Source organism: Ascaphus truei, chromosome 1 (genome assembly GCF_040206685.1).
Source record: "Ascaphus truei isolate aAscTru1 chromosome 1, aAscTru1.hap1, whole genome shotgun sequence".
Taxonomy (NCBI): Eukaryota; Metazoa; Chordata; class Amphibia; order Anura; family Ascaphidae; genus Ascaphus; species Ascaphus truei.
In genome coordinates, this window is record NC_134483.1 from 520,867,651 (window position 1) to 520,889,325 (window position 21,675).

The 21,675-nt window shown below is 46.0% G+C and overlaps 1 protein-coding gene across 8 annotated transcripts in view; it reads right to left on the bottom strand.

The window, feature by feature from the left end:
* REEP1 (receptor accessory protein 1) overlaps positions 1–21,675 on the bottom strand; it is a 112,354-nt gene that overhangs the window by 57,318 nt on the left and 33,361 nt on the right. For 4 of the 8 annotated variants that reach the window (XR_012788178.1, XM_075571701.1, XM_075571722.1 and 1 more), the window contains exons 3-8: positions 16,282–16,358; positions 15,358–15,478; positions 11,325–11,438; positions 9,826–9,876; positions 7,190–7,352; positions 2,087–2,122 (exon numbers count right to left, since the gene is read on the bottom strand). Coding sequence is in view for 6 of the 8 variants with exons in the window: in XM_075571701.1 (XP_075427816.1) it covers positions 2,087–2,122; positions 7,190–7,352; positions 9,826–9,876; positions 11,325–11,438; positions 15,358–15,478; positions 16,282–16,358 (562 nt within the window). In the remaining 2 variants the exon portion in view is untranslated. Of the gene's footprint in view, positions 1–1,651; positions 1,931–2,086; positions 2,123–7,189; positions 7,353–9,825; positions 9,877–11,324; positions 11,439–15,357; positions 15,479–16,281; positions 16,359–21,675 lie in introns of all 8 variants that reach the window. The other 4 variants (XM_075571709.1, XM_075571683.1, XR_012788180.1 and 1 more) reach the window with 3 other exon arrangements.

The window sequence follows — 21,675 nt, forward strand, 5'->3', positions numbered from 1 at the left end:
ATTCAAATACAGTGGATTCCAAAGGGGTGTAGCCCCAAATACTACAGATTAATTTACACATGCAGGAAAAAAAAATGTGAAGAATGTGATCTGAAGTGAATTTTCTACAATATCACGTTTCTGTAAAACCACAAATATTCATATTCAGAAATGTAGCCCGTTAGAACAACACAGAATGGCCCCGCCTTTTACATTGCTTTATAAAATCATCATACGGCAGTCAGACGGTGGAAATGCCAGGAGCCCGACGCGCTTTACTGCTCTGCACCTCAAAGGATTATTTATTGGAAAAGGAAAAATCCATTGCAATATGCATTGAACCAATGGAGTCATTAATGCCAATTTGAGCCAAAGCTACCTTTATATAATTTAATGCACGATATATCATACATTGGCACTAAGCCCAGCAGGCACTTAGTGCTTCTGCCCATTATATGGACTGACCTACAGATGCAAGCCTCCATTACCAGATTTATTACAGATTATGACCACACGCTTTTAACAAAATTGAGCGTATTTTTTAAAGTCATTTTATTTTAACGAATTGCTTATTCAGTGATAATTATAATTAAATATTGCCTCACTGCAGTACTTCTGGTTTTGGACACTATGGAACACACTGAGCTGTTGGTGATAGATTGATGTGCTCTGAATGACAATTTGAGCTGAATCAAGTTGCCATCTTGCTCTATCCCCGGCTGCTAGGGACTTGAGGAGGTTTATAGAAGACCAGGTGTCATTCCTCAGTTATTGTCAGACATACAGTTGTAGCCAATATTACTGTACCTGTAATGATTCATATCTATAACTGACCCACACTCGGTCACTCCTACCACCCATTGTAGCCAAACACTGCCATCTACAGCACTTATGCCCACACCTGCTGTCTCTGTAAATTTCCCATGAAACCTCTTAGATTGCAAGCTCTTCGGGGCAGGGATTTCCTTTCCTATTGTCTGATTTTGCTGCACTTGTTGTATAATTATAATTCCCTGTACTGTATTCTTTGTGAAGCGCTGAGTACACTTTTGGCGCTATATAAATAAAGACATACAATACAATAATGACATTACTGTAATGCTTTTCTCATTCCCATCGCAGAGAGTGGTGGAAAACTTGCATACATTTGCACAAAGTGTTACACAAAACTTCAAACAGCTTCTGATGTCTAGTGAAAGACAAACGGCTTCTTACTATCCTAACATTTTCTAAGCCTCAATTGCCAAACATGAAAAGAAGCGGAAAACGTGCACTGAGACGCAGTATATCCGTTATATATGGTAAAACAGGCTCACGTTATAGGAGAGTGTGGCGTTCTCCAGCGGACAGCAGCAAGAGATGAGCAGTTCTACCTAAACATATGGGACAGCGCGAGGCGAATACACACTAATCTCTGCAGTTAGCAATTGAACTAATGACTTAAACACCATGAATTGCTACAGCAAAGCCATCCACACTACTGTTAATAGAACATTTTATCTGGTAAAGGCCAATACTTCACAGCAATCTCGTCCACAACAAGCAAGGCGAAGTCAATGCACACAAACCCTTACATTAACCATTTTGCAACGCATTAGAGGGGTGTGCAAGCATTTAAAGTCACACCCCCCCCCCCCCCCCCACACACACACACCTCCCCTCACCCTCTTACCTGCTCGCCGGCATCTTCTCATCTCTGCGGCGTCATGTGACGTCACGGCAACACGGCGCCATTTGACGTCGCGGCGTCATTTGACAACGTGTAGTCGCTATCAGAAGGTGCAGGACGAGAAGCCGGAGGGAAGGGTACGAGGCAGTCACAGAAGCCCCCGCGCTCTCCCACCGGCAATCAGTTTAAATGTTGTGGGGAAGAGCGCGGGGCCTGTGTAAGCGTGGGGTTCGGCGCCCCCTTAGAAATTATTGCGCCCCCTCCTCCCCAGTTTGCGCACTTCTGCATTAGAGAACACAATAGTCTATCAGGGAACGGGATAACTCTTAAGTCAATCTACTTGTCAACGTAAGCATTGTTAACAGCACATCATCAGGCACAAGAAACCCCCTTCATGGCTGTTAGGACAAAAGCATTTGATGGTTTCATTGGACTCACCTCTTACGATTTTGCCAACCGAACAGCACATACATACTGTGAAAAAGGCCCCATGTCAAGCACTTTGATATAGTTTTTTTTGTTGCATTATTATGAATTATTTATACACTGATAAATATCACAGATCAAATATCACAGATCAACATAGAATAAATGATGATATACAGTTGCCAACACTATCAGGGGTTTCCCCAGAATTCATGAAAACACGTCATTCCTGGCCAACAGATCTCATGGTGGCTCAAGGTGATAAAGTGACGTGACCAAGGTCATACGGAGACGACACCAGGATCTAAACACTAGTCATGCCCACTTTAAAGGCAGTGTATCCCCTCCCCCTTGTTATTGGAATCACTTTGCCGATGTGGCAAGCCTTTCTTTGCCTGTCCATTCATATAATGTCCCAGCATGAGATGTAAATCAGCACTACTGTATACCTGCAACATGGTCAGCCTGCATTACACACAAACTACCAATGGGTATACCGGAATCTGACATATCGCAGACGCTACGCCACAGCCACTGCGATACCGGCCGCTTCACAAAGGTAAGTTACTGTACGGGTTAATTCAGCGGTAAGGGCTAGGGAGTTTAGGATAGGGGCTTTAAGGCAAGGGCTTAGGTTTGTAGGGGATTAGGGTAAGGGGTTTTAAAGTAAGGGGTGAAGGTTTTTAGGATATGGGATTAGGGTATGCAGTGGCAGATTTCCCATTAGCCCCAATAGGCCCGGGCCTAAGGTGGCGGAATTTAGGGGGGCGGCAGAATTTGCCGGATTGCCGCCCCACATATGTGCGATCGGCGTTTGCTGCTTGTGCCCATGCCCGATTGCAGCTTGCTGCATGCGCTAACGGTGCTTGCTGCTTCTGCGCATGTGCAGAAGCAGAAAGCGATGATCGCGCATGCGCGGGCCGGCAACATGACGCCCCATGGTGTCACGTTGCCAAAGCAACGGGATGGCACGGCTCTAGAACAGGAGGGCGGCACCAGGTAAGTGCCTACAGGCGCCATTTTTAAAAAATCTGCCGCTGAGGGTATGGGATTAGGATAAGGGGTTTTAGGGTAATGGGTTAAGACTAGGGGGTGGCGTTAGTAGTAGGGTTTTTTAAAGTAAAGCGTAAGGTTAGGGCTTTGGCGGCAAAGTGGCCGGCGGAGAGAGGTCCCTGCGGTGAGGTGACTAGTGGCTAAACACCGGAAGAGATTTGGTCGCAGCAAAACGTCCGCGAACCAAATGTCCTAGACCGTGGGTACAGTATACACCTATCTTTGACATTGTAGAACCAGATGGGCAGCATACATCATAAACCAGCACTGGCTACGTCTATCCAGATCATCTGCAGCCAGACGATCACCCTGTGTTATGCATAGAGCAGCAGTGAGCAGCAGTCTCTGATCCTGTCCATGATAATCTATACGTGGTGGATGACTTTTACAAAAGCAGTCAGTTTGCGGGCAAGTACTCGTGCCACCATGTCATGGCCACCCAGCGTTCCCACCTCTCCGGGTTTCGGGCACCTGCCTCTGGGCCACGTGTTGCCGTTGTCAATCTCCGGGTGGTGGCGGGGTGCGGTGCGGCGGCGCCTCCGGCATTCTCCGTTATTTTCCTGCAATTGCCCCTCCAACTGCAGTGAACATGGCTGTGCGGTGTGTCAAATAACGCTGCGTTGCCATGGCAACCGGAAGCTAAGTGATGTCATGACGCTATAGCGTCGTGTAACTTCATGACGTCACGTACCATCCAGTTGCCATGGCAACACGGCATCATTTGACGCCGCGCAGCCATGGTCACTGCAGTTGGAGGGGGAATTGCAGCAGGATGCCGGCAGACACCCGCCGCACCACGCCACACCATGTAAGGGATTGTTTTTTCTTCCTTTTCTGGGTTGGCCTTCAGCAGAAAGTGGTAACCCTGTGACCACTGCATAAGCAACAGAGAGGAGTACGATTAATGCTTTGTATAAGATGATTGTGACAGGGTAAATAAAAGCCACCAGCTATATGCCTGGCAGACCTATGTCTAGTCTGCAGTGCAGCAGTGACTAGGTTAACTTCAGCTGGAACCTCAGGACAATTAGTTGGATCCCAGCTGCCTAATCAAGGTGTGTTAAAACCGCAGGCTGTAGACACATGGGGCTGGCTGTTGAGGAGAGAGGAGTAAGCTACTGAAGAGATTACTGATACAAGGTCTGTTAGCAAGTACATGGTTTATGAACTGTCTGTCTCCTGCATAGAAAAGGGTAGCTGCCTTATTTTTACACTGTCTGCTAAAGAGAAACTGTTTTGTTTTGTCTGCTGAAGAAAAAGCCATTTTTCTTTTGTTTGCTGATGAAAAGCTATTTTTGTTTTGTGTGCTGTATATCTTTTAAGGCTAAATAAATAAGCCTTGTCAAGAAACCCGCGTGTGTAGTTGCATGTACCCTGCAACAATGATATGCTCTGAAAGTACCAGAAGTGCCATCCTGTACATGGTGTAGCAGAATTTCTGCCACAACATGCTGTTGATCGGTGGCGTAACCATTGTGCCGCTAAATCCCAAAGTGCAGGGGGGGGAGGGCTTGAAATTATTGCTGCGGGGTTGGCCAAAGAATGTAGTTACACCACTGGTGTTGATGCATACGGGGATGATGCTTGATCCCAATCAGAAGCCTCTGGCATTTCTGTCCGCTAACTCAGAGACTGCTTATAGTTAAACATTATGTTTTACCCTTTTTTTATGTACAGTATTGCCTCAACTATACTGTCCCTGTACATACAGTATCATAATTAGTTCTGCTGACTAGTTACAGTAAGCCTTATAGATTTGCCTTCGATATGGGGCATTTATCAAGTACTCACAAACAATATTCTGTCATTCTATGACGAAAATAATATTTCTCCTTTAACTTTTCTTTTCCCATTTTATTTGCACAACAAATCTGCCAGATCTGAATTGGCCTAAATGTAACATTCTGCACCAAATCTAAGTAACATTTTGCACATTCAATGCAACTGTGCCCCAAAAACGAAGCAGAACGTCAAGACACACGCTCTGCGTTCATACATAAACCGCTATCTCCAATTACAGAGAGCTGTCTTATTGTGGATAGGGGTCAAATGGGCAAGAAGATAATTTTTAGCTTGCACCTCTCAGCAATAGGAAGATTATAGTGTTTTGCTCCATGTGCATTTGGGGAGTGCCAATAGTTGAGAAGCAATTTCATGACACACAAATTGTATGACAATTATGAAACTGTGCACTATTTTTACCCTTTTTTCCCACGGCAAAAAAAAATGAGGTTTCGTAAACATCTTTGGTCAACAATTTGTAGATGATGTAAGAATGTTGAGTACAGAAGGAAGCTTGTTAGATTTAACATAGCTTGGAGCATAACAATGCTCCAGTATATAGGCCCCTTAATTTAATCAAGAATACAAGTGATATAGTCTGCCTGTTTTGATCGCCAATATGATTTCAGGTGAATAACCGCCAGGCATGTGTACAGCAGTTATGGACGATAACTGTTTCTGAAAACAAGATACACTAAAGACATATTTCCACTGAAAGATACGAGTTCCAAGTGCAGTATATTCAGTGTTCCACATCACTCATATTATGGAGATAAACCTTTTTTGGCAGCCTTTCTTACCCTAGGCTGGTGTATTTTAACCAGGGTTCCGAGCATCCTTAAAGGGTTCCCTGCAATTTTCAGGTCATTTGAAATTTGTACCAAATACAGAAGAATTAACCATGCATCTCATCCCAGACTCGCTATTAGAGAGGGTTGGGGTTCCTTACACTGTATCTGATCTCAGACGCGCTATTAGAGAGGGTTGGGGTTCCTTCAATGCATCTCATCTCAGACGCGCTATTAGAGAGGGTTGGGGTTCCTTACAATGCATCTGATCTCAGATGCACTATTAGAGAGGGTCGGGTTCCTTACAATGCATCTGATCTCAGGTGTGCTATTAGAGAGGGTTGGGGTTCCTTACAATGCATCTGATCTCAGGTGTGCTATTAGAGAGGGTTGGGGTTCCTTACAATGCATCTGATCTCAGACACGCTATTAGAGAGGGTTGGGGTTGCTTACAAAGTATCTGATCTCAAATGCGCTATTAGAGAGGGTTGGGGTTCCTTACAATGCATCTGATCTCAGACACGGTATTAGAGAGTGTTGGGGTTCCATAGAATTCCATAATATAATTATAGGGTTTCTTAACCCCCCAAAAAAGGTTGGAAACCACTGTCCTAGGCTCCTGCCTCTTGCAAAGTTCACTGCTTCTGTGTCTAGTAAGAAGCACGATGCCTCAAGGTCATCGGAAGGCCCCTGAATTCTTTGATACATTGCTACCCTGCCCCCAGGTGCTTGCTCATCTCTACACTATGTTCAGCAGCCGTGAAGAACCCTGGAATTCCCACTTCTCATTCAGGACAACACTTCTCTGGGTTGTTACTTGCAGCCACTCACATGGCAGAGATACATGTGGGGAGTTTTTCAAACGGTGAGAAATCCTTTTGCTTTGATAAATCTGGCACACTATTGTTGCCCTGATTTTGCTATTTTAAATGTACCCACAACCAAAAATGGGGATACACTCTCATCCACTGAAGGTTATATATCAACGTGTCCTAAATGAAACATTGAGGTGAGCCTGGTGCAAAGAAATGACTCCCACTGGCTTTCCATTGGATGTTGAATTACCTCTCTGCTACAGTACTGTATGCACAACCTACACGTACCTTTCTGACACTGCATATACATGTAATGATAGATGAAAAACAAATTAAAATAAAATGAATACATCAAATGCACTGTTCCCGCCCAGGTATTTTTGGCGAATTAGGGATACTTTTTACTAGACGAAATATGTAATCTGAAGAATAAACTGTTGAGAGCTTTTAAAGAATGATGTTACTGAGCCACCAAAAGGTATCAACACCTGAGAAAAAATAACTTTTCTCCAGTACCAACGCAGCCACTGTGTGTGTTTTTATGGACCCGGCATGATGGGGATAACAGTAACGGGTAATGCGTGAACATGTATTTCATCCTTCAGTACTTAAAACAAGCTGATGGATATACAAGTGACATGGAGACAAGAGAGGAAGCCTCTGGCTTTCCCACTCACCTGAGGCCTCGGTGCTCTGTGTGGCGCTCCTGGCTAGCTTTGCCTTGGCTGTTTTGCTTGCCGTCCGCACAGTGACCGGAGTGGGAGTGGAAGCCTCACCGCGGATAGTTGAGAGGTCCTGCATGCTGAAGCTCCGGAGCCTTTCTGAGAGAGCTCCCTGTCCCTGAACATAAAACACAGAACAACACGTTCTTGAGGTGTCTCCAACACATTTCATTTGTTTCTTCTTCTCCAAGTCACGATTTAATGTAATGAGATGCAGGTTAAACGTGGCTGTTGAAAATATGGAATTGGACGTGTTGAAATATGAGACCATGATTAGAGCATGCTACACCTGGGAATGACGTGTAAGCACAAGAAATGAACATGGTTCCACGTTATAGTCTATCATGCCACATCCAAACATTTGTGATATGATTTCTGACTTACTGATGAAGGTTAAATCTACCCATCCAAAAGAATACCCCTGAGAATCTACCTGTTAACAAAAACTGAGCCCTTCAAATAAAATAATATATTTTAATAATACAATGTAGCCTACAGGAAAAAAAAATTATCCCAAAAAGCTACTCCGTTTCTTTCACGTTTGGAAAATGTTGGGACTTGTATTCTCATCCAAAGTCCCAGGTTTTAACCCAATTCAATGAGATTCAAAAGTTATATATGTCTGAAAATGCGGGGTTAAAATGAATGGACCACTCGACCACTCATTATATCTCCACTTTGCTGTACCATGTGCGTCAAGCGGCATCAATCCAAAACCACTGGGGAAATACATGCAGTTACACCAAAGCACACTGAACGCCACTTCCAAACAGAAGGGAGAGTTATGTTAACTTAGCAGGTTCTCTGAGACTAAGGAACACGATACACCGGGAGACATTCCACTGTTAATCCGGCACAAGTCGCTTAACCGACTCTGCTTTGCAATGCTCTGAAGGCCAATCTAATAGCAATAACAACTCCTCTTTCTCTCTAATCATTTTTTTTTCTCACAAAAGGAGCCTATGTACTGTACTAAGCGTGGCAAATGGCGCAACCTTGGCGCACGGAAAGCTCGTTTTAAATTGTGCTTGTGAGCGCCTACGTACCGACCTGAAATTACCCAATCTGCAAAAATTATTTTTGCGGGGCGCACAGGAATAGAATGTGGTCGGCGTACAGATGTAAATGGTATAAACAAGAACTATTATTATTATTAATAAACTAAAAAAATAATATTTATGTGCGTAAAAAAACAGGAGAAAATTCACATCACAATTTGCCCGCTAAGTTCACCTTCGTGTAAACCCTCACTAGTAGGTTAATAGAGGTGGCGTAGAATTAAGTTACCCAGATCCACGGAGTTCCGTTATTGACTTAACGAGGCATTAACTTCAATTAACACTTCGTCAGGTGCTAACGGGGATCTTCAAAGCTCACGGACGCAGTTTTAAGCGCTGTTTTAAGCCGTAACGGGTCCTTGTATTAGCTATAACAGATCGTAGTGCTAAGGTTATGCAAAAGAGGGGTCCTTGTAATAATACCTATCCACAGATCTCCGTTATAGCCAACGCAGGGATTTCATTCGATTTAACGATGCGTTAGTTAATTATCACCTGAAGTTAGCATTAGCTCCCTCCAGTCCTGAGTGCTAATGTGCTACACGATTCAGATATAACATGTGTCAGGACAACATTCCAAGGGATGAAGATACTCAAACACATTCACAAAATTGTCAAACGATATTCTTTTGTCACCGCAATACAGTTGTGAAACTGGAAATATTCGCAAGAAATCTCCTGTTGGTTCAAAAGAATTTGCAGATATTTTTTGTGATTTTGCAAAATTAGCTGGGAAAACGGCCACATTTTGCAAAGGTTTTGCAGTTCTCAAAAATCATTAAAAATGCAGCAAAAGTTTTCTTTATGTGGAAAAAAAGAAGTTAAATGCCTGCCCGCCTGCTAGTTCTGGTAGTGAAACCAAACATGAGATGCTCAGGGCCTTCTTAACAGCATTATAGGCCCCCGGGCAAAGCAGTGCACTGGGCCCTGCCAACTCTCCGCAACAAGTCGTAATTTTTCTCCTTCTACCCAGTTAGCGGGAGATTTGAACGTTGAGGCGGGTGATCGGAAAATTAGTGTTAAATTCTGGTCTGTGCATAGATTAGCATGGGGCCCCTATGCCCAGCGTGCCCATGCGTTAAGACGGCACTGGAGATGCTCACCCCACAATAGCGCCCTCTCTAATGGTGGTTAGAGGGGCTTAGGGCAGTCCCGGTAGGAAGCTGGTGGCACCATCAGTTGAATTTATTATGGTATCATTTTTTTTTTGTTCCTCTATCCAAAGGAATAAACTTAGACAGAAACGTGTCCAAGCATGCACAGTCATACTCAGCACTACTACATAGTGAAGAATGTTGCCATGTTGAGTTCTTCCCCTAGTAAAACTAATCCCTAAAATATTTACTGCAACTTTTTATGCGCGCGCAATGTCTTCTGTTAAGATGTATTTTTCCAAGGTGCAATAAACAAACACACTACCAACGCTCACTCCCACAATGCATTGCAGGAACCTCTGGCAGGGGAGGAGACAGTATTAGTGCTACATTGTGACTTGTTATCTTGGGGTTTAGTAGAAGTCACTCAGCAGTTTACCTGCCCTTTTCTGAGGTCCAAATAAAAGAACACGTGAAGACGCTGAGATACCTGGTGAGGAAACAACACATTGTGTCCCCCCCCCCCAAAAAAAGTCATTAGAAAAATGCAGTTAGCCAACTAAGCACATCCTTATTACGAGTACGCTGAAGTCTCTATTCAATGTGTTGGGAAGTTGGTTTCCCCAGGTTGGGGAAGATTTTCAGCTGTATTCAAATGGCTGTTACTATCTCCCAAAGCTCAACGCCACCAGCAAGCAGCACAAAACAAAATGGATTTGCCCGGAATGAGCCAGTTTTGGGATAGCTGGGCCCTTAGGTAGGTTCCTAGATAGCCCCTACTTCCCATATCAGCCCTACAGTAGTACTGAGTGGGATCACAAACCGCACCAAGTATCCGCCATGAATAGTAACGTTTCCGCGCCCTGAGCAGCAGCGTTTAAGGAGCAGAAGTGAGAGATACAGCAAACATTCGGCAATGCCGCCCCCCCCCCATCCCCCCTCCGCGCGCGCATGAGCAGACGCAGGACACCCGGAGCGCATGCTTTGAGTGCCAGCGCGCTCAGCACCAGCAGGGACTCAGCCTAAGGAGGAGGAAGGGAACCAAGGTAAGGAGGAGGAAGGGAGGGGGGCGCGCGGAGAAGAACACAGCCGGCAGGGGGGCGCAGGGGAAACAGAATGCGCTCCACTGTTTTACAGTATTGGGACGGGGGTCTTCCAGAGCTGAACTGCACTATATTCAGCTCCAGGGATTCCCTGGTTCCTGAGATACTTGTGAAGTTACTGGACAGTGCAGGCAGTGTGCTGTACGTAGTGTGCTGTACGTAGTGTGCTGTACGTAGTGTGCTGTACGTAGTGTGCTGTAGGCAGAGTGCTGCAGGCAGAGTGCTGCAGGCAGAGTGCTGCAGGTAGAGTGCTGCAGGTAGGGTGCTGCAGGTAGGGTGCTGCAGGTAGGGTGCTGCAGGTAGGGTGCTGCAGGTAGGGTGCACCATCTAATTTCTCCCTTTTCACAATTCAGTTTCTTGTATGATATTCCAGATTTCAATAACGTAACTTTAGATTTAAAGTGGTGTCTGAGCTGAATTGTTTTCTAGTGGAGGGAAGACTGCTTCACAGCACATTGATTAGAGCCCGGACAGAGTGCGCACACACACACTGAACAAAACCAAAGAGTTACAGCTAATACAATAGAAAATGTCCAAATGAACAGAGTTGTACTTTTCCCCAGCACCATATTCAATAGGACCCTCTGTGTTTCCTGCTTTTTTCTCTACTCTCTTTCCCCCTTCTATCTTCTCAGCACATACACTACTACATGGTTACTATTCAGATTGGACACATTGAATGTCACCTCAATGCTCAATGACACTTGTGTTCCTAGAAATGGAAACCTTGAAGTTATAATTTTTTTTCTTTTCGTGTCTCTCTCACACAGAGTAGTTTTGAATCCGGCCTAAGATAGGGATGTATCGAATGTGAAGGAATATGTTACTACAGTACCTTGGCAGCAGCTGAAACTGCAGCGGTGGCTGCCACATTTAGACCTCTCTTGCCAAAGTGGACCAAGGCGTCGTAACTGCGATCTTTTGCTTGGATCAGACATTCATCAATTTCCTAGAACACGGATAGAAAGAGAAGGCTAAGAAGAGAAGGGTTACATTTCACTCCTCCCTTTCCTTCTTCCCACATATAAACGCTGTTACTAAATCTTGCTGTTTCTTCCTTCGCAACATTGCTAAGATATCCCCTTCCACTGACTAAAATACCAATGCAGTATTTTTAAAGCTTTTTTTTGGTTAAGAAACCCTATAATTATGTAAAAATTCTGAGGAACCCCAACCCTCTCTAATAGCGCGTCTGAGATTAGATACATTGTAAGGAACCCCAACCCTCTCTAATAGCGTGTCTGAGATCAGATGCAGTGTAAGGAACCCCAACCCTCTCTGATAGTGTGTCTGAGATCAGATAAATTGTAAGGAACCCCAACCCTCTCTAATAGAGCGTCTGAGATCAGATGCATTGTAAGGAACCCCAACCCTCTCTAATAGAGCGTCTGACATCAGATACATTGTAAGGAACCCAAACATACTCTAATAGCACGTCTGAGATCAGATGCATTGTAAGGAACCCCATCCCTCTCTGATAGTGTGTTTGAGATCAGATAAATTGTAAGGAACCCCAACCCTCTCTAATAGCACGTCTCAGATTTTGTCTGTATTTGTTACAATTGTTAAAAGGACAGAAATTTGCAGGGAACCCTTTAGAGATACCCAGGAAACCTAGGAACCCCTGTTGAAAAACACAGCACGAATGCATGCCCTCGTCCCCTCCTATAACATCCTTTTATCTGGCTTCCCTGCCTCACATGTCCCTTCTTTGCAATCCATTCAAAATGCTGCTGCTTGAACCATCTCCTGCTCTTCTAGACTCGTATCTACTTCGGCCTCCTGAGCTCTCTGCTGGCTTACTATTCATTTCCGTATAAACGACAAAATCCTCATCCTTTATTTTAATGCTCTACCCTCCTCTGCACCTCAGTATATCTCAACTCTGACCTCTCATTGCACCCCTACCCGCCTCTCACGCTCAACCGAAGGATGTCTCATCTTTGCATCTTTTACCTCAACAGCCCCTCTTGTCTGAAACCTTTTTCACTAATCTCTCCCTACCTATGGAATTGTTTCCCACTTAATATTCGTTAAGCACCTTCACTTTTCACATTCAAATCCCAGCTGAAAATTAGAAGTTAAAAGAAGCATCGCATTAAATTTTCTATGTCTCTACTATGCACTTGTACTCCTACTGTGTCTGTAAGCCTTCCAACATATCACTTAGATAGTACGCTCTTTTGGACAGGGTCTCTGTAACAGGAACTTAACCCTCTCTAAATTAGGTTTCAATAGAGAGGCTCTAGTGGTCTGAGGAATCCAGCAGGGAGCTGGTTAATTGCAGCCAAAGTCAATTAACCAGTCTCCACCTGGCTAATCAGACAGGTTGAAAAGCCTCCTGCTGAAACTGCAGGTGAGAGACTCTTGAGCGCACAGAAGTACTGTATGCTGCCAGGAAGACACCAGGGACCAGTCCTCTATTCCATGGTAAAGCGAACACGCCAGAGACTGGCCCCTCAATGGACACCAACCCAGACCAGAGACTGACATGAAGGGCCACCTGCTTTCATGTACCGCTGTTGGACTTTGGGGTCTTAGGCTGCGCTTATAGTGCCCGGCGACGCTGACGCTGCTACAAAACAAATACATTGGACCCGTTGCATGCGCTTAGACTAAGCACGATGGCGACGGAGCGACGGAGCTGCAATTTTGTTTTGAAGTCAGTAGAATTTGATTTTGGGAGAGACAGTCGCCACATGTGACTGTCTCTACACCAATCACAGAGCGCCTACTGCATTCTGCCCACCCCCTTCGTGACATCACTGGCCTTGTCGCCAGCGATGTCGCTCCAAACCCAAGTATAACTTTCGCCAGTGGCGACGGCAAAAGGTGACGTCTTCGGACGCGTCGCAGGCACTATAAACACGGCCTTAGGTTGGTAAAAGGCTTTTCCTCCCAGCCCTGCAGATAGGCACTGGGGATGTGAGGTAGCCCTTACAAAGGGATAGGCTGTTTATTCCTTTGTGTAATATGTAATATATATATATTACATAATTTTTGCCTTAAACTGTATCACTTAAAGTCACATGCTGAATAAATGCCACTGTTTAATTTCCCCAAATCCGCCTCCCTGGTCATACCTCTGCACATGTCTCTTACAGTCTTCCTTTGCCTTATGTTGTCATTTATCTGTTGCGCTTATCCATATTAATAATGCTAATGTTTTTTTTCTTTATAGCACTGACAGTGTACATACACAGCGCGGTACATATAATTTTTGCAGACACAAGTCTTTGCCCCGCAGAGCTTACAATCTATTTTTTCGTGGCTGAGGCGCAGGAGATAAAGTGACTTGCCCAAGGTCACAAGGAGCAGGCTCCCCTGCTTCAAACCCAGTTCTATCCTTGTACAATGTTGGCGCTATATAAATAATATTATACATACAGACATGGTGTCACGGTAAGACCAGCTTATTACAACTTTTAATTACCGGGATCATTGATTGAGCAAGCAGAGAGATAAAAATAATTTGCGTTTATTCACCTAATGAACGCACACAACTAGGTTACACAAAAATACAGTAAAAAGACACACTTACTTTGGAAAACTGGGATAACAAAACTAATCGTTCCTAATTGCAAACACACAGCAAAATATTCCAGGCCACTTCTCCAATGGGACTGAATCTCAGGTGAATCACACAAGATGGAACTGAGGAAACTCTTAGATGGATCTCTTAGAACACTTAGAACGGAAGAATCTGACCTGTGTCAGGGCTTTTCAAACCTCTGGTGTCCAGGTCCCAGAAAACCTGCAGCCCAATCAAAAAACCTTAGCAACCACATAACGACCAATCTAAAACACTCATACAGGGTTTCCCACCCCTGAGCCTTTTCCCCGGGCAGGTGAAATAGCCCCCTCAGCCCCTTGCCCCCCCCCCCCCCACGGTGCGAGGCTCCACAGCAAAGGGTGTTAGGTTGCCTTGTTTCATGCCAGGATATGGGTGCTCTATAATAATTGCAGGGCCCATATGGCCTCACACCTAGGCATCTCTGAGCCCTTTCAAGTATGGCCCCTGGACAGACACACCGGAGCCGAGCCTAGTAACCATCTGTGCCTTCCAGAGCCTATAACTTAGAAAGCCCTACAAATCACTAGCCTCATTCCTGGCACACATTAGAAACATACTTTTAAACACTGCAAATCTGCTCAGCTTCATAACCTTAGCGTGAGCACCTTCCTGAACCCCTACTCTAGACTCAGGATACCTGGGCATGTACAGTATGGGGGTACCTCTGCTATACAGGGGAGCCCCATGCTATACTAAGGACTCTGTGTATACCTGCAGATATCTTTTAACCCCTTCATACCCATTTACGTTGTCTGGAAGATGCTGCAGCAGGGACTCTGGCTGTGAGTCGTAAGAGCATTTTCAGGGTACAAGGTTGGCGGAGTAATGCGCTTAGCAGTATCAGAGGATATCACTCAATCTCCGTATACAACTTTTGGGGTATCCCATAACCCGGAACCCCGCTACATAGACGCATTCTGCAAAGACGTTCTCCACCAAACCCACCCTGAAACTTACAGCCTAGAAATCTCCCGATCCCAGCATCCCCGGAAAGGAAATAAAATCACATCATTCTTTAATGTCGCAAAATCAGTATACAGTTGCAGTAATACATTTTTGACATCTGGGTCCCAGAGCTGACACTCTAAGACCCTAACACACGAGTCAGGGTTAACCAAGTGGGCCTGAACTTTATTACAAGCCCAGTTAACCCCTTCACCGCCACACATGGTCATTATTGTGGACCATGACTTGGTACAAAAAAACGGCGAATGTCACAGGTCCAAAATATACATGTGGGCCTCTGCCTTGTTGACATATGAAGATGGGAGAAATGTAACATCCAATAACGTACCTTTTCTTTTGAAGACAGCGTTGGGTGAACAAATTTCCGATAGAGAAGACTAGATCCCTTTGTGTAAGGGGACAGCAGCCAGGCCACAAAGGCTATTTTCAACTCGTAGTAGAATGGAAACCTAAAACATGCACAATAAAAAAGCTCCTGGTCACTGAATACATTGCACACCGGCAGTTACTGTATCACCGTACCATTCCCGTAATAACACAATCATTGCTGGAGGCGATAGCTTACTTTACTGTACGTCTAGAAGAGAGACTTGTCCGGTCTTCAAAGTTTATGTCCAAACAACATACATTCAGTCTTATATTTTTCTAATAAAAGGTATTGCAACCAGAAACACAGGCACATTGGGGGGGGGGGGGGTGGATTTGACTCACTTTCTAACATGACTTTGACAGAACTCTGGGCATTTAATGCATTTTGTAGGCATGATAGCAAAAGTTTACACTGTGTGCTCATTTGCATGTCATTACCCAGAATCCCTGGCTGCAGTAGAAGCACTGTATCCTAAGAGATAGTGGGGAAAAGCAATGTCGCAGACATGTGAATGTGCTCACAAGTGATATTTGTATTTATGGAACATTTCAAAAAAAGAAAAAAAACTTTAGAATTAAGAATGTTAAATCACTGAAAGCCGGTAATAGGAAACCAAACTGGGGATTAATAAACAGCCTAGATGGTTAAATGCCTTATAGTTCAAAGCCACAACTGAAAATGAAAGTGAGTTCTCATAGACAAAGATAATCAGAGTCGCTGTGAGTGATACAGGTTTGTCCTGGCAGCCATGGAGTACAACATGAAAAAACCAGCGCAGGCAAAATGTTAGCGAAGGTGAAACGCAGGCAGCGCTCCTCCGGGATAAAAAAGCTTCTTCCTTCTCACACCCCTCTTCACAACTTTCAATAACGATGTACTCACCAACATAGAAAAATATCTGTGAATGTTTCTACTGTCATGAAAAGTGCAAATATGATCCAATACATCATCCATTTTACCTGGTAAACAAGACGGGAAGATAAGAAAAAAACACACATTAGGACACACACTATAATGTCTTACATGCAATACAATACATGCAGCGTTTTTGTTTTAAACAAATGTAGATCGTCAATCATTTACATGTGTGTGTACTGAATGTGTCCGTGTGTGAGAAGTTACTGGCGGCTTCGGCCCTAGAGGATTTATCAAATGAAACAATCCTCAAACTGCCAGCATTAGTAAAGTACATCTTATATTTGCACTCACACGGCACCAAGATGAAAGTAATATCTGTTCAAATGCTATCATTTAGCTGCCACCTTTAAGATGCAAACAGGAACAAAATAATGGAAAATGACATTGTTAGTTAACACCTTGGGTGCCAGCCCATTGCTGCGTGTAACACAGTGCAAAGAGTCTTGTAGAATGCAAACGTATTACTGTGGAACACAGGAGAGAAAACTGCCCCGCGGGAGCTAAGGGATTAAATACCATCATTATAATTCACACAACTGCGACTTGCAGCCACGCTGCTCCTTATCTCTCCTTCCAGCCGCGTCCCTGAACATGATCAGGCTTAACAAGTTGTAACCTTATCTAAGCGCTCCTTCAGTTTCATGCAGTGAGCTGGAGGCCTCTCGGAATTATTGCCACGGAATGCATTAACTCTCTCACGTATTCTTCTGTCACTTTTTCCTAGGGGGTAAGTTTTAGCCACATTCACTGCCACGGAGGACTATATTCTGACCCCCATCTGCGTCGGCGTGTCCTGTCCCTGTCATCGCTCCTCGGTGATCACATAAACGTGACGTCATTGCGGTGATGTCGGCAGATCGCGGGGGAATGCTCCAACTGAGCGCGGATCTAACCCTACAAAACGTGCGTGGTGACAGGTTACGTCACAAAGGCCACTGGTGTGCCGGCCGTCAGGACGTACACCGGAGGTGGCCAACTCCAGTCTTCAAGGGCCACCAATAGGTCAGGTTTTCAGGATATCCCTGCTTCAGCAGATTGAACCACCTGTGCTGAAGCAGGGATATTCTGAAAACTTGACCTGTTGGTGGCCCTTGAGGACTGCCGTTTGCGACCTCTGACTTACAGTCGGGGCCCGCTAGTAAAATTGCGGGGCTTGGTGCAGGGCAGCGGTGCGGGGCTTCTTACCTTCTCCTGCGCGACGACTTGCTGTCAGCATCCCGCCTCACGACGCCCCGCAACGTCAAATGGTGTCACTTTGCCATAACAACGGAACACCACGTAATGTCATGCGGCGTCCCATTGTCATGGCAACGCGACGCCATTGGACATCGCGGCGACATGAGCAGGGATACGACAGCAAGAGATCGCGCAGGAGACGGTAAGAGTGTTACAGAGGCCCCTTGCACTCTCCGACAATCAGTTTAATTGTTGTGGGGAAGAGCGTCGGGGGCCTTTGTAGCCATTGAGGCTCAGTCCAGTGCCACTGATAGCACCACCATCAAGCCGGCCCTGCATATACATAGGGCCCTGCGTATACATAGAGCCCTGCATATACATAGGGCCCTGCATATACATAGGGCCCTGCATATACATAGGGCCCTGCATATACATAGGGCCCTGCATATACATAGGGCCCTGCATATACATAGGGCCCTGCATATACATAGGGCCCTGCATATACATAGGGCCCTGCATATACATTGGGCCCTGCATATACATAGGGCACTGCATATACATAGGGCCCTGCATATACATAGGGCACTGCATGGGTTACATTGCCCCTATGCTTCTACTGTAAAGTGATGCACACATGGTTGGCACTATATAAAAAAATGTATTATTATTACTTGCTATATTGCACCCCACACTACTAAAGAAATCACTATGTCTATTTATTATAAGGGCTAAATAGGTTCTATCTTGTATAAAGATATATTTATTTAGCATGTGCCTCTCTATTGCTATTTAGTGTGAATGCAACATATATTTGTGCAAAAAGTGAGCCAAAGAAATAGCATTAAAATAACAAGCGGGTTCAGTAGTAAGGTATAAAAGAGGAACCTGCTGAAAAGGTCTTCTCCTGACCACCACTGACACGTTCCCTTCTCACCTTGCAGTGTCACGAGGAAGAGTTGCAGACACCCACCTTGTTCCCTCTACCCATCCCCAGAAAGAGACGGGCTGATGGAGTAGCTCAGTGGTAAAGTTACTGCCTTTGAAGTAGGTGAACATGGTTTGAATCTCAGTGTCGCTTCCCTTGTGACTTTGGGGCAGGTCACCTTATCTCCTTATTGGATAACGCAGTGGTTCCCAAACTTTTTCGGTTCAAGGCTCCCCAAGGCAATCAGAATTTTTTCAAGGCGATCAGGATTTTTACGCGGCCACCAAAGTAAAAACAAAGGTGTATATACATACCTAACAGTTGCAGTGCGCAGTTGGTGTCTCTCTCAGACACTCTCACACACTCTCACTCTCTGACCTCACTCTCTCTCTCTCTGACCTCTCTCTCTCTCTTTCTCTGACCTCTCTCTCTCTTTCTCTGACCTCACTCTCTCTCTCTCTCTCTCTCTCTGACCTCACTCTCTCTCTTTCTCTGACCTCTCTCTCTCTTTCTCTGACCTCACTCTCTCTCTCTCTCTCTCTCTCTGACCTCACTCTCTCTCTCTCTCTGACCTCACTCTCTCTCTCTCTCTGACCTCACTCTCTCTCTCTCTCTGACCTCACTCTCTCTCTCTCTCTCTCTCTCTGACCTCACTCTCTCTCTCTCTCTGACCTCACTCTCTCTGACCTCACTCTCTCTGACCTCACTCTCTCTGACCTCACTCTCTCTGACCTCACTCTCTCTGACCTCACTCTCCCTGACCTCACTCTCTCTGACCTCACTCTCTCTGACCTCACTCTCTCTCTCTCTGACCTCACTCTCTCTCTCTCTCTGACCTCTCTCTCTGACCTCACTCTCTCTGACCTCACTCTCTCTCTGACCTCACTCTCTCTCTGACCTCACTCTCTCTCTGACCTCACTCTCTCTCTGACCTCACTCTCTCTCTGACCTCACTCTCTCTCTCTCTCTGACCTCACTCTCTCTCTCTGACCTCACTCTCTCTCTCTCTCTGACCTCACTCTCTCTCTCTCTCTCTCTGACCTCACTCTCTCTCTCTCTCTGACCTCACTCTCTCTCTCTCTCTCTCTCTCTCTGACCTCACTCTCTCTCTCTGACCTCACTCTCTCTCTCTCTGACCTCTCTCTCTGACCTCTCTCTCTGACCTCACTCTCTCTCTCTCTGACCTCACTCTCTCTCTCTCTGACCTCACTCTCTCTCTCTGACCTCACTCTCTCTCTCTGACCTCACTCTCTCTCTCTGACCTCACTCTCTCTCTCTCTGACCTCACTCTCTCTCTCTCTGACCTCACTCTCTCTCTCTCTCTGACCTCACTCTCTCTCTCTCTGACCTCACTCTCTCTCTCTCTCTCTCTCTCTCTGACCTCACTCTCTCTCTCTGACCTCACTCTCTCTCTCTCTCTCTCTCTCTCTGACCTCACTCTCTCTCTCTCTGACCTCTCTCTCTGACCTCACTCTCTCTCTCTGACCTCACTCTCTCTCTCTGACCTCACTCTCTCTCTCTCTCTGACCTCACTCTCTCTCTCTCTCTGACCTCACTCTCTCTCTCTCTCTGACCTCACTCTCTCTCTCTCTGACCTCACTCTCTCTCTCTCTCTGACCTCACTCTCTCTCTCTCTCTCTCTGACCTCACTCTCTCTCTCTCTCTGACCTCACTCTCTCTCTCTCTGACCTCACTCTCTCTCTCTGACCTCACTCTCTCTCTCTCTCTGACCTCACTCTCTCTCTGACCTCACTCTCTCTCTCTCTCTGACCTCTCTCTCTCTCTCTCTCTCTCTCTCTGACCTCTCTCTCTCTCTCTGACCTCACTCTCTCTCTCTCTCTCTGACCTCACTCTCTCTCTCTGACCTCTCTCTCTCTCTCTGACCTCACTCTCTCTCTCTCTAACCTCACTCTCTCTCTCTCTGACCTCACTCTCTCTCTCTCTGACCTCACTCTCTCTCTCTCTAAACTCACTCTCTCTCTGACCTCACTCTCTCTCTCTCTGACCTCACTCTCTCTATCTGACCTCACTCTCTCTCCCTGACCTCTCTCTCTGACCTCAGTCTCTCTCTCTCTCTGACCTCACTCTCTCTGACCTCTCTCTCTCTCTGACCTCACTCTCTCTCTCTCTTTGACCTCACTCTCTCTCTCTCTGACCTCACTCTCTCTCTCTCTCTGACCTCTCTCTCTCTCTCTCCTCACTGTCTCTGACCTCACTGTCTCTCTCTCTCTCACAGACAGACGGACACTCTCTCTCACAGACAGACACTCTCACTCTCTCAGACAGACACTCTACCTCTCTCAGACAGACACTCTCTCTTTCTCTCTCACTCTCTCAGAGACACTCTCTCTCTCTCTCACACTCTCTCTCAGGGAGGGAGGAAAGGCATGAGATCCGTGCAGGCAGCTCCCTGCACACAGACACACACACACACACATAAAAATACACACACACACACACACACACAAATACACACACACACAAATAAATACACACACACACACACACACACACAGACACACACACACACACACACACACAAATAAATACACACAGATACGGGGGGGTGGAGGAGGGTATGGCTAAACGGCCCGGTCTCTGCACGGGGGAGGTCAGTGCTGTGGGGGCCTGTGCCACGTGGGGGAGGGCCGGTGTGCTGCAGGGAGGGAGGGCCGGGGTGCTGCGGGGAGGGAGGGCCGGTGTGCTGCGGCGAGGGAGGGCCGGTGTGCTGCGGGGAGGGAGGGGGGGTGTGAGGCTGCAGTGCCTCACTCTCTCTCTCTGACCTCACTCTCTCTCTCTGACCTCACTCTCTCTCAGACATCTCTCTCTCTCTCAGACATCTCTCTCTCTCTCTGACCTCACTCTCTCTCTGACCTCACTCTCTCTCTGACCTCACTCTCTCTCTGACCTCACTCTCTCTCTGACCTCACTCTCTCTCTCTCTCTGACCTCACTCTCTCTCTCTCTCTCTGACCTCACTCTCTCTCTCTCTCTGACCTCACTCTCTCTCTCTCTCTCTCTCTCTCTCTGACCTCACTCTCTCTCTCTCTCTGACCTCACTCTCTCTGACCTCACTCTCTCTGACCTCACTCTCTCTGACCTCACTCTCTCTGACCTCACTCTCCCTGACCTCACTCTCTCTGACCTCACTCTCTCTGACCTCACTCTCTCTCTCTCTGACCTCACTCTCTCTCTCTCTCTGACCTCTCTCTCTGACCTCACTCTCTCTGACCTCACTCTCTCTCTGACCTCACTCTC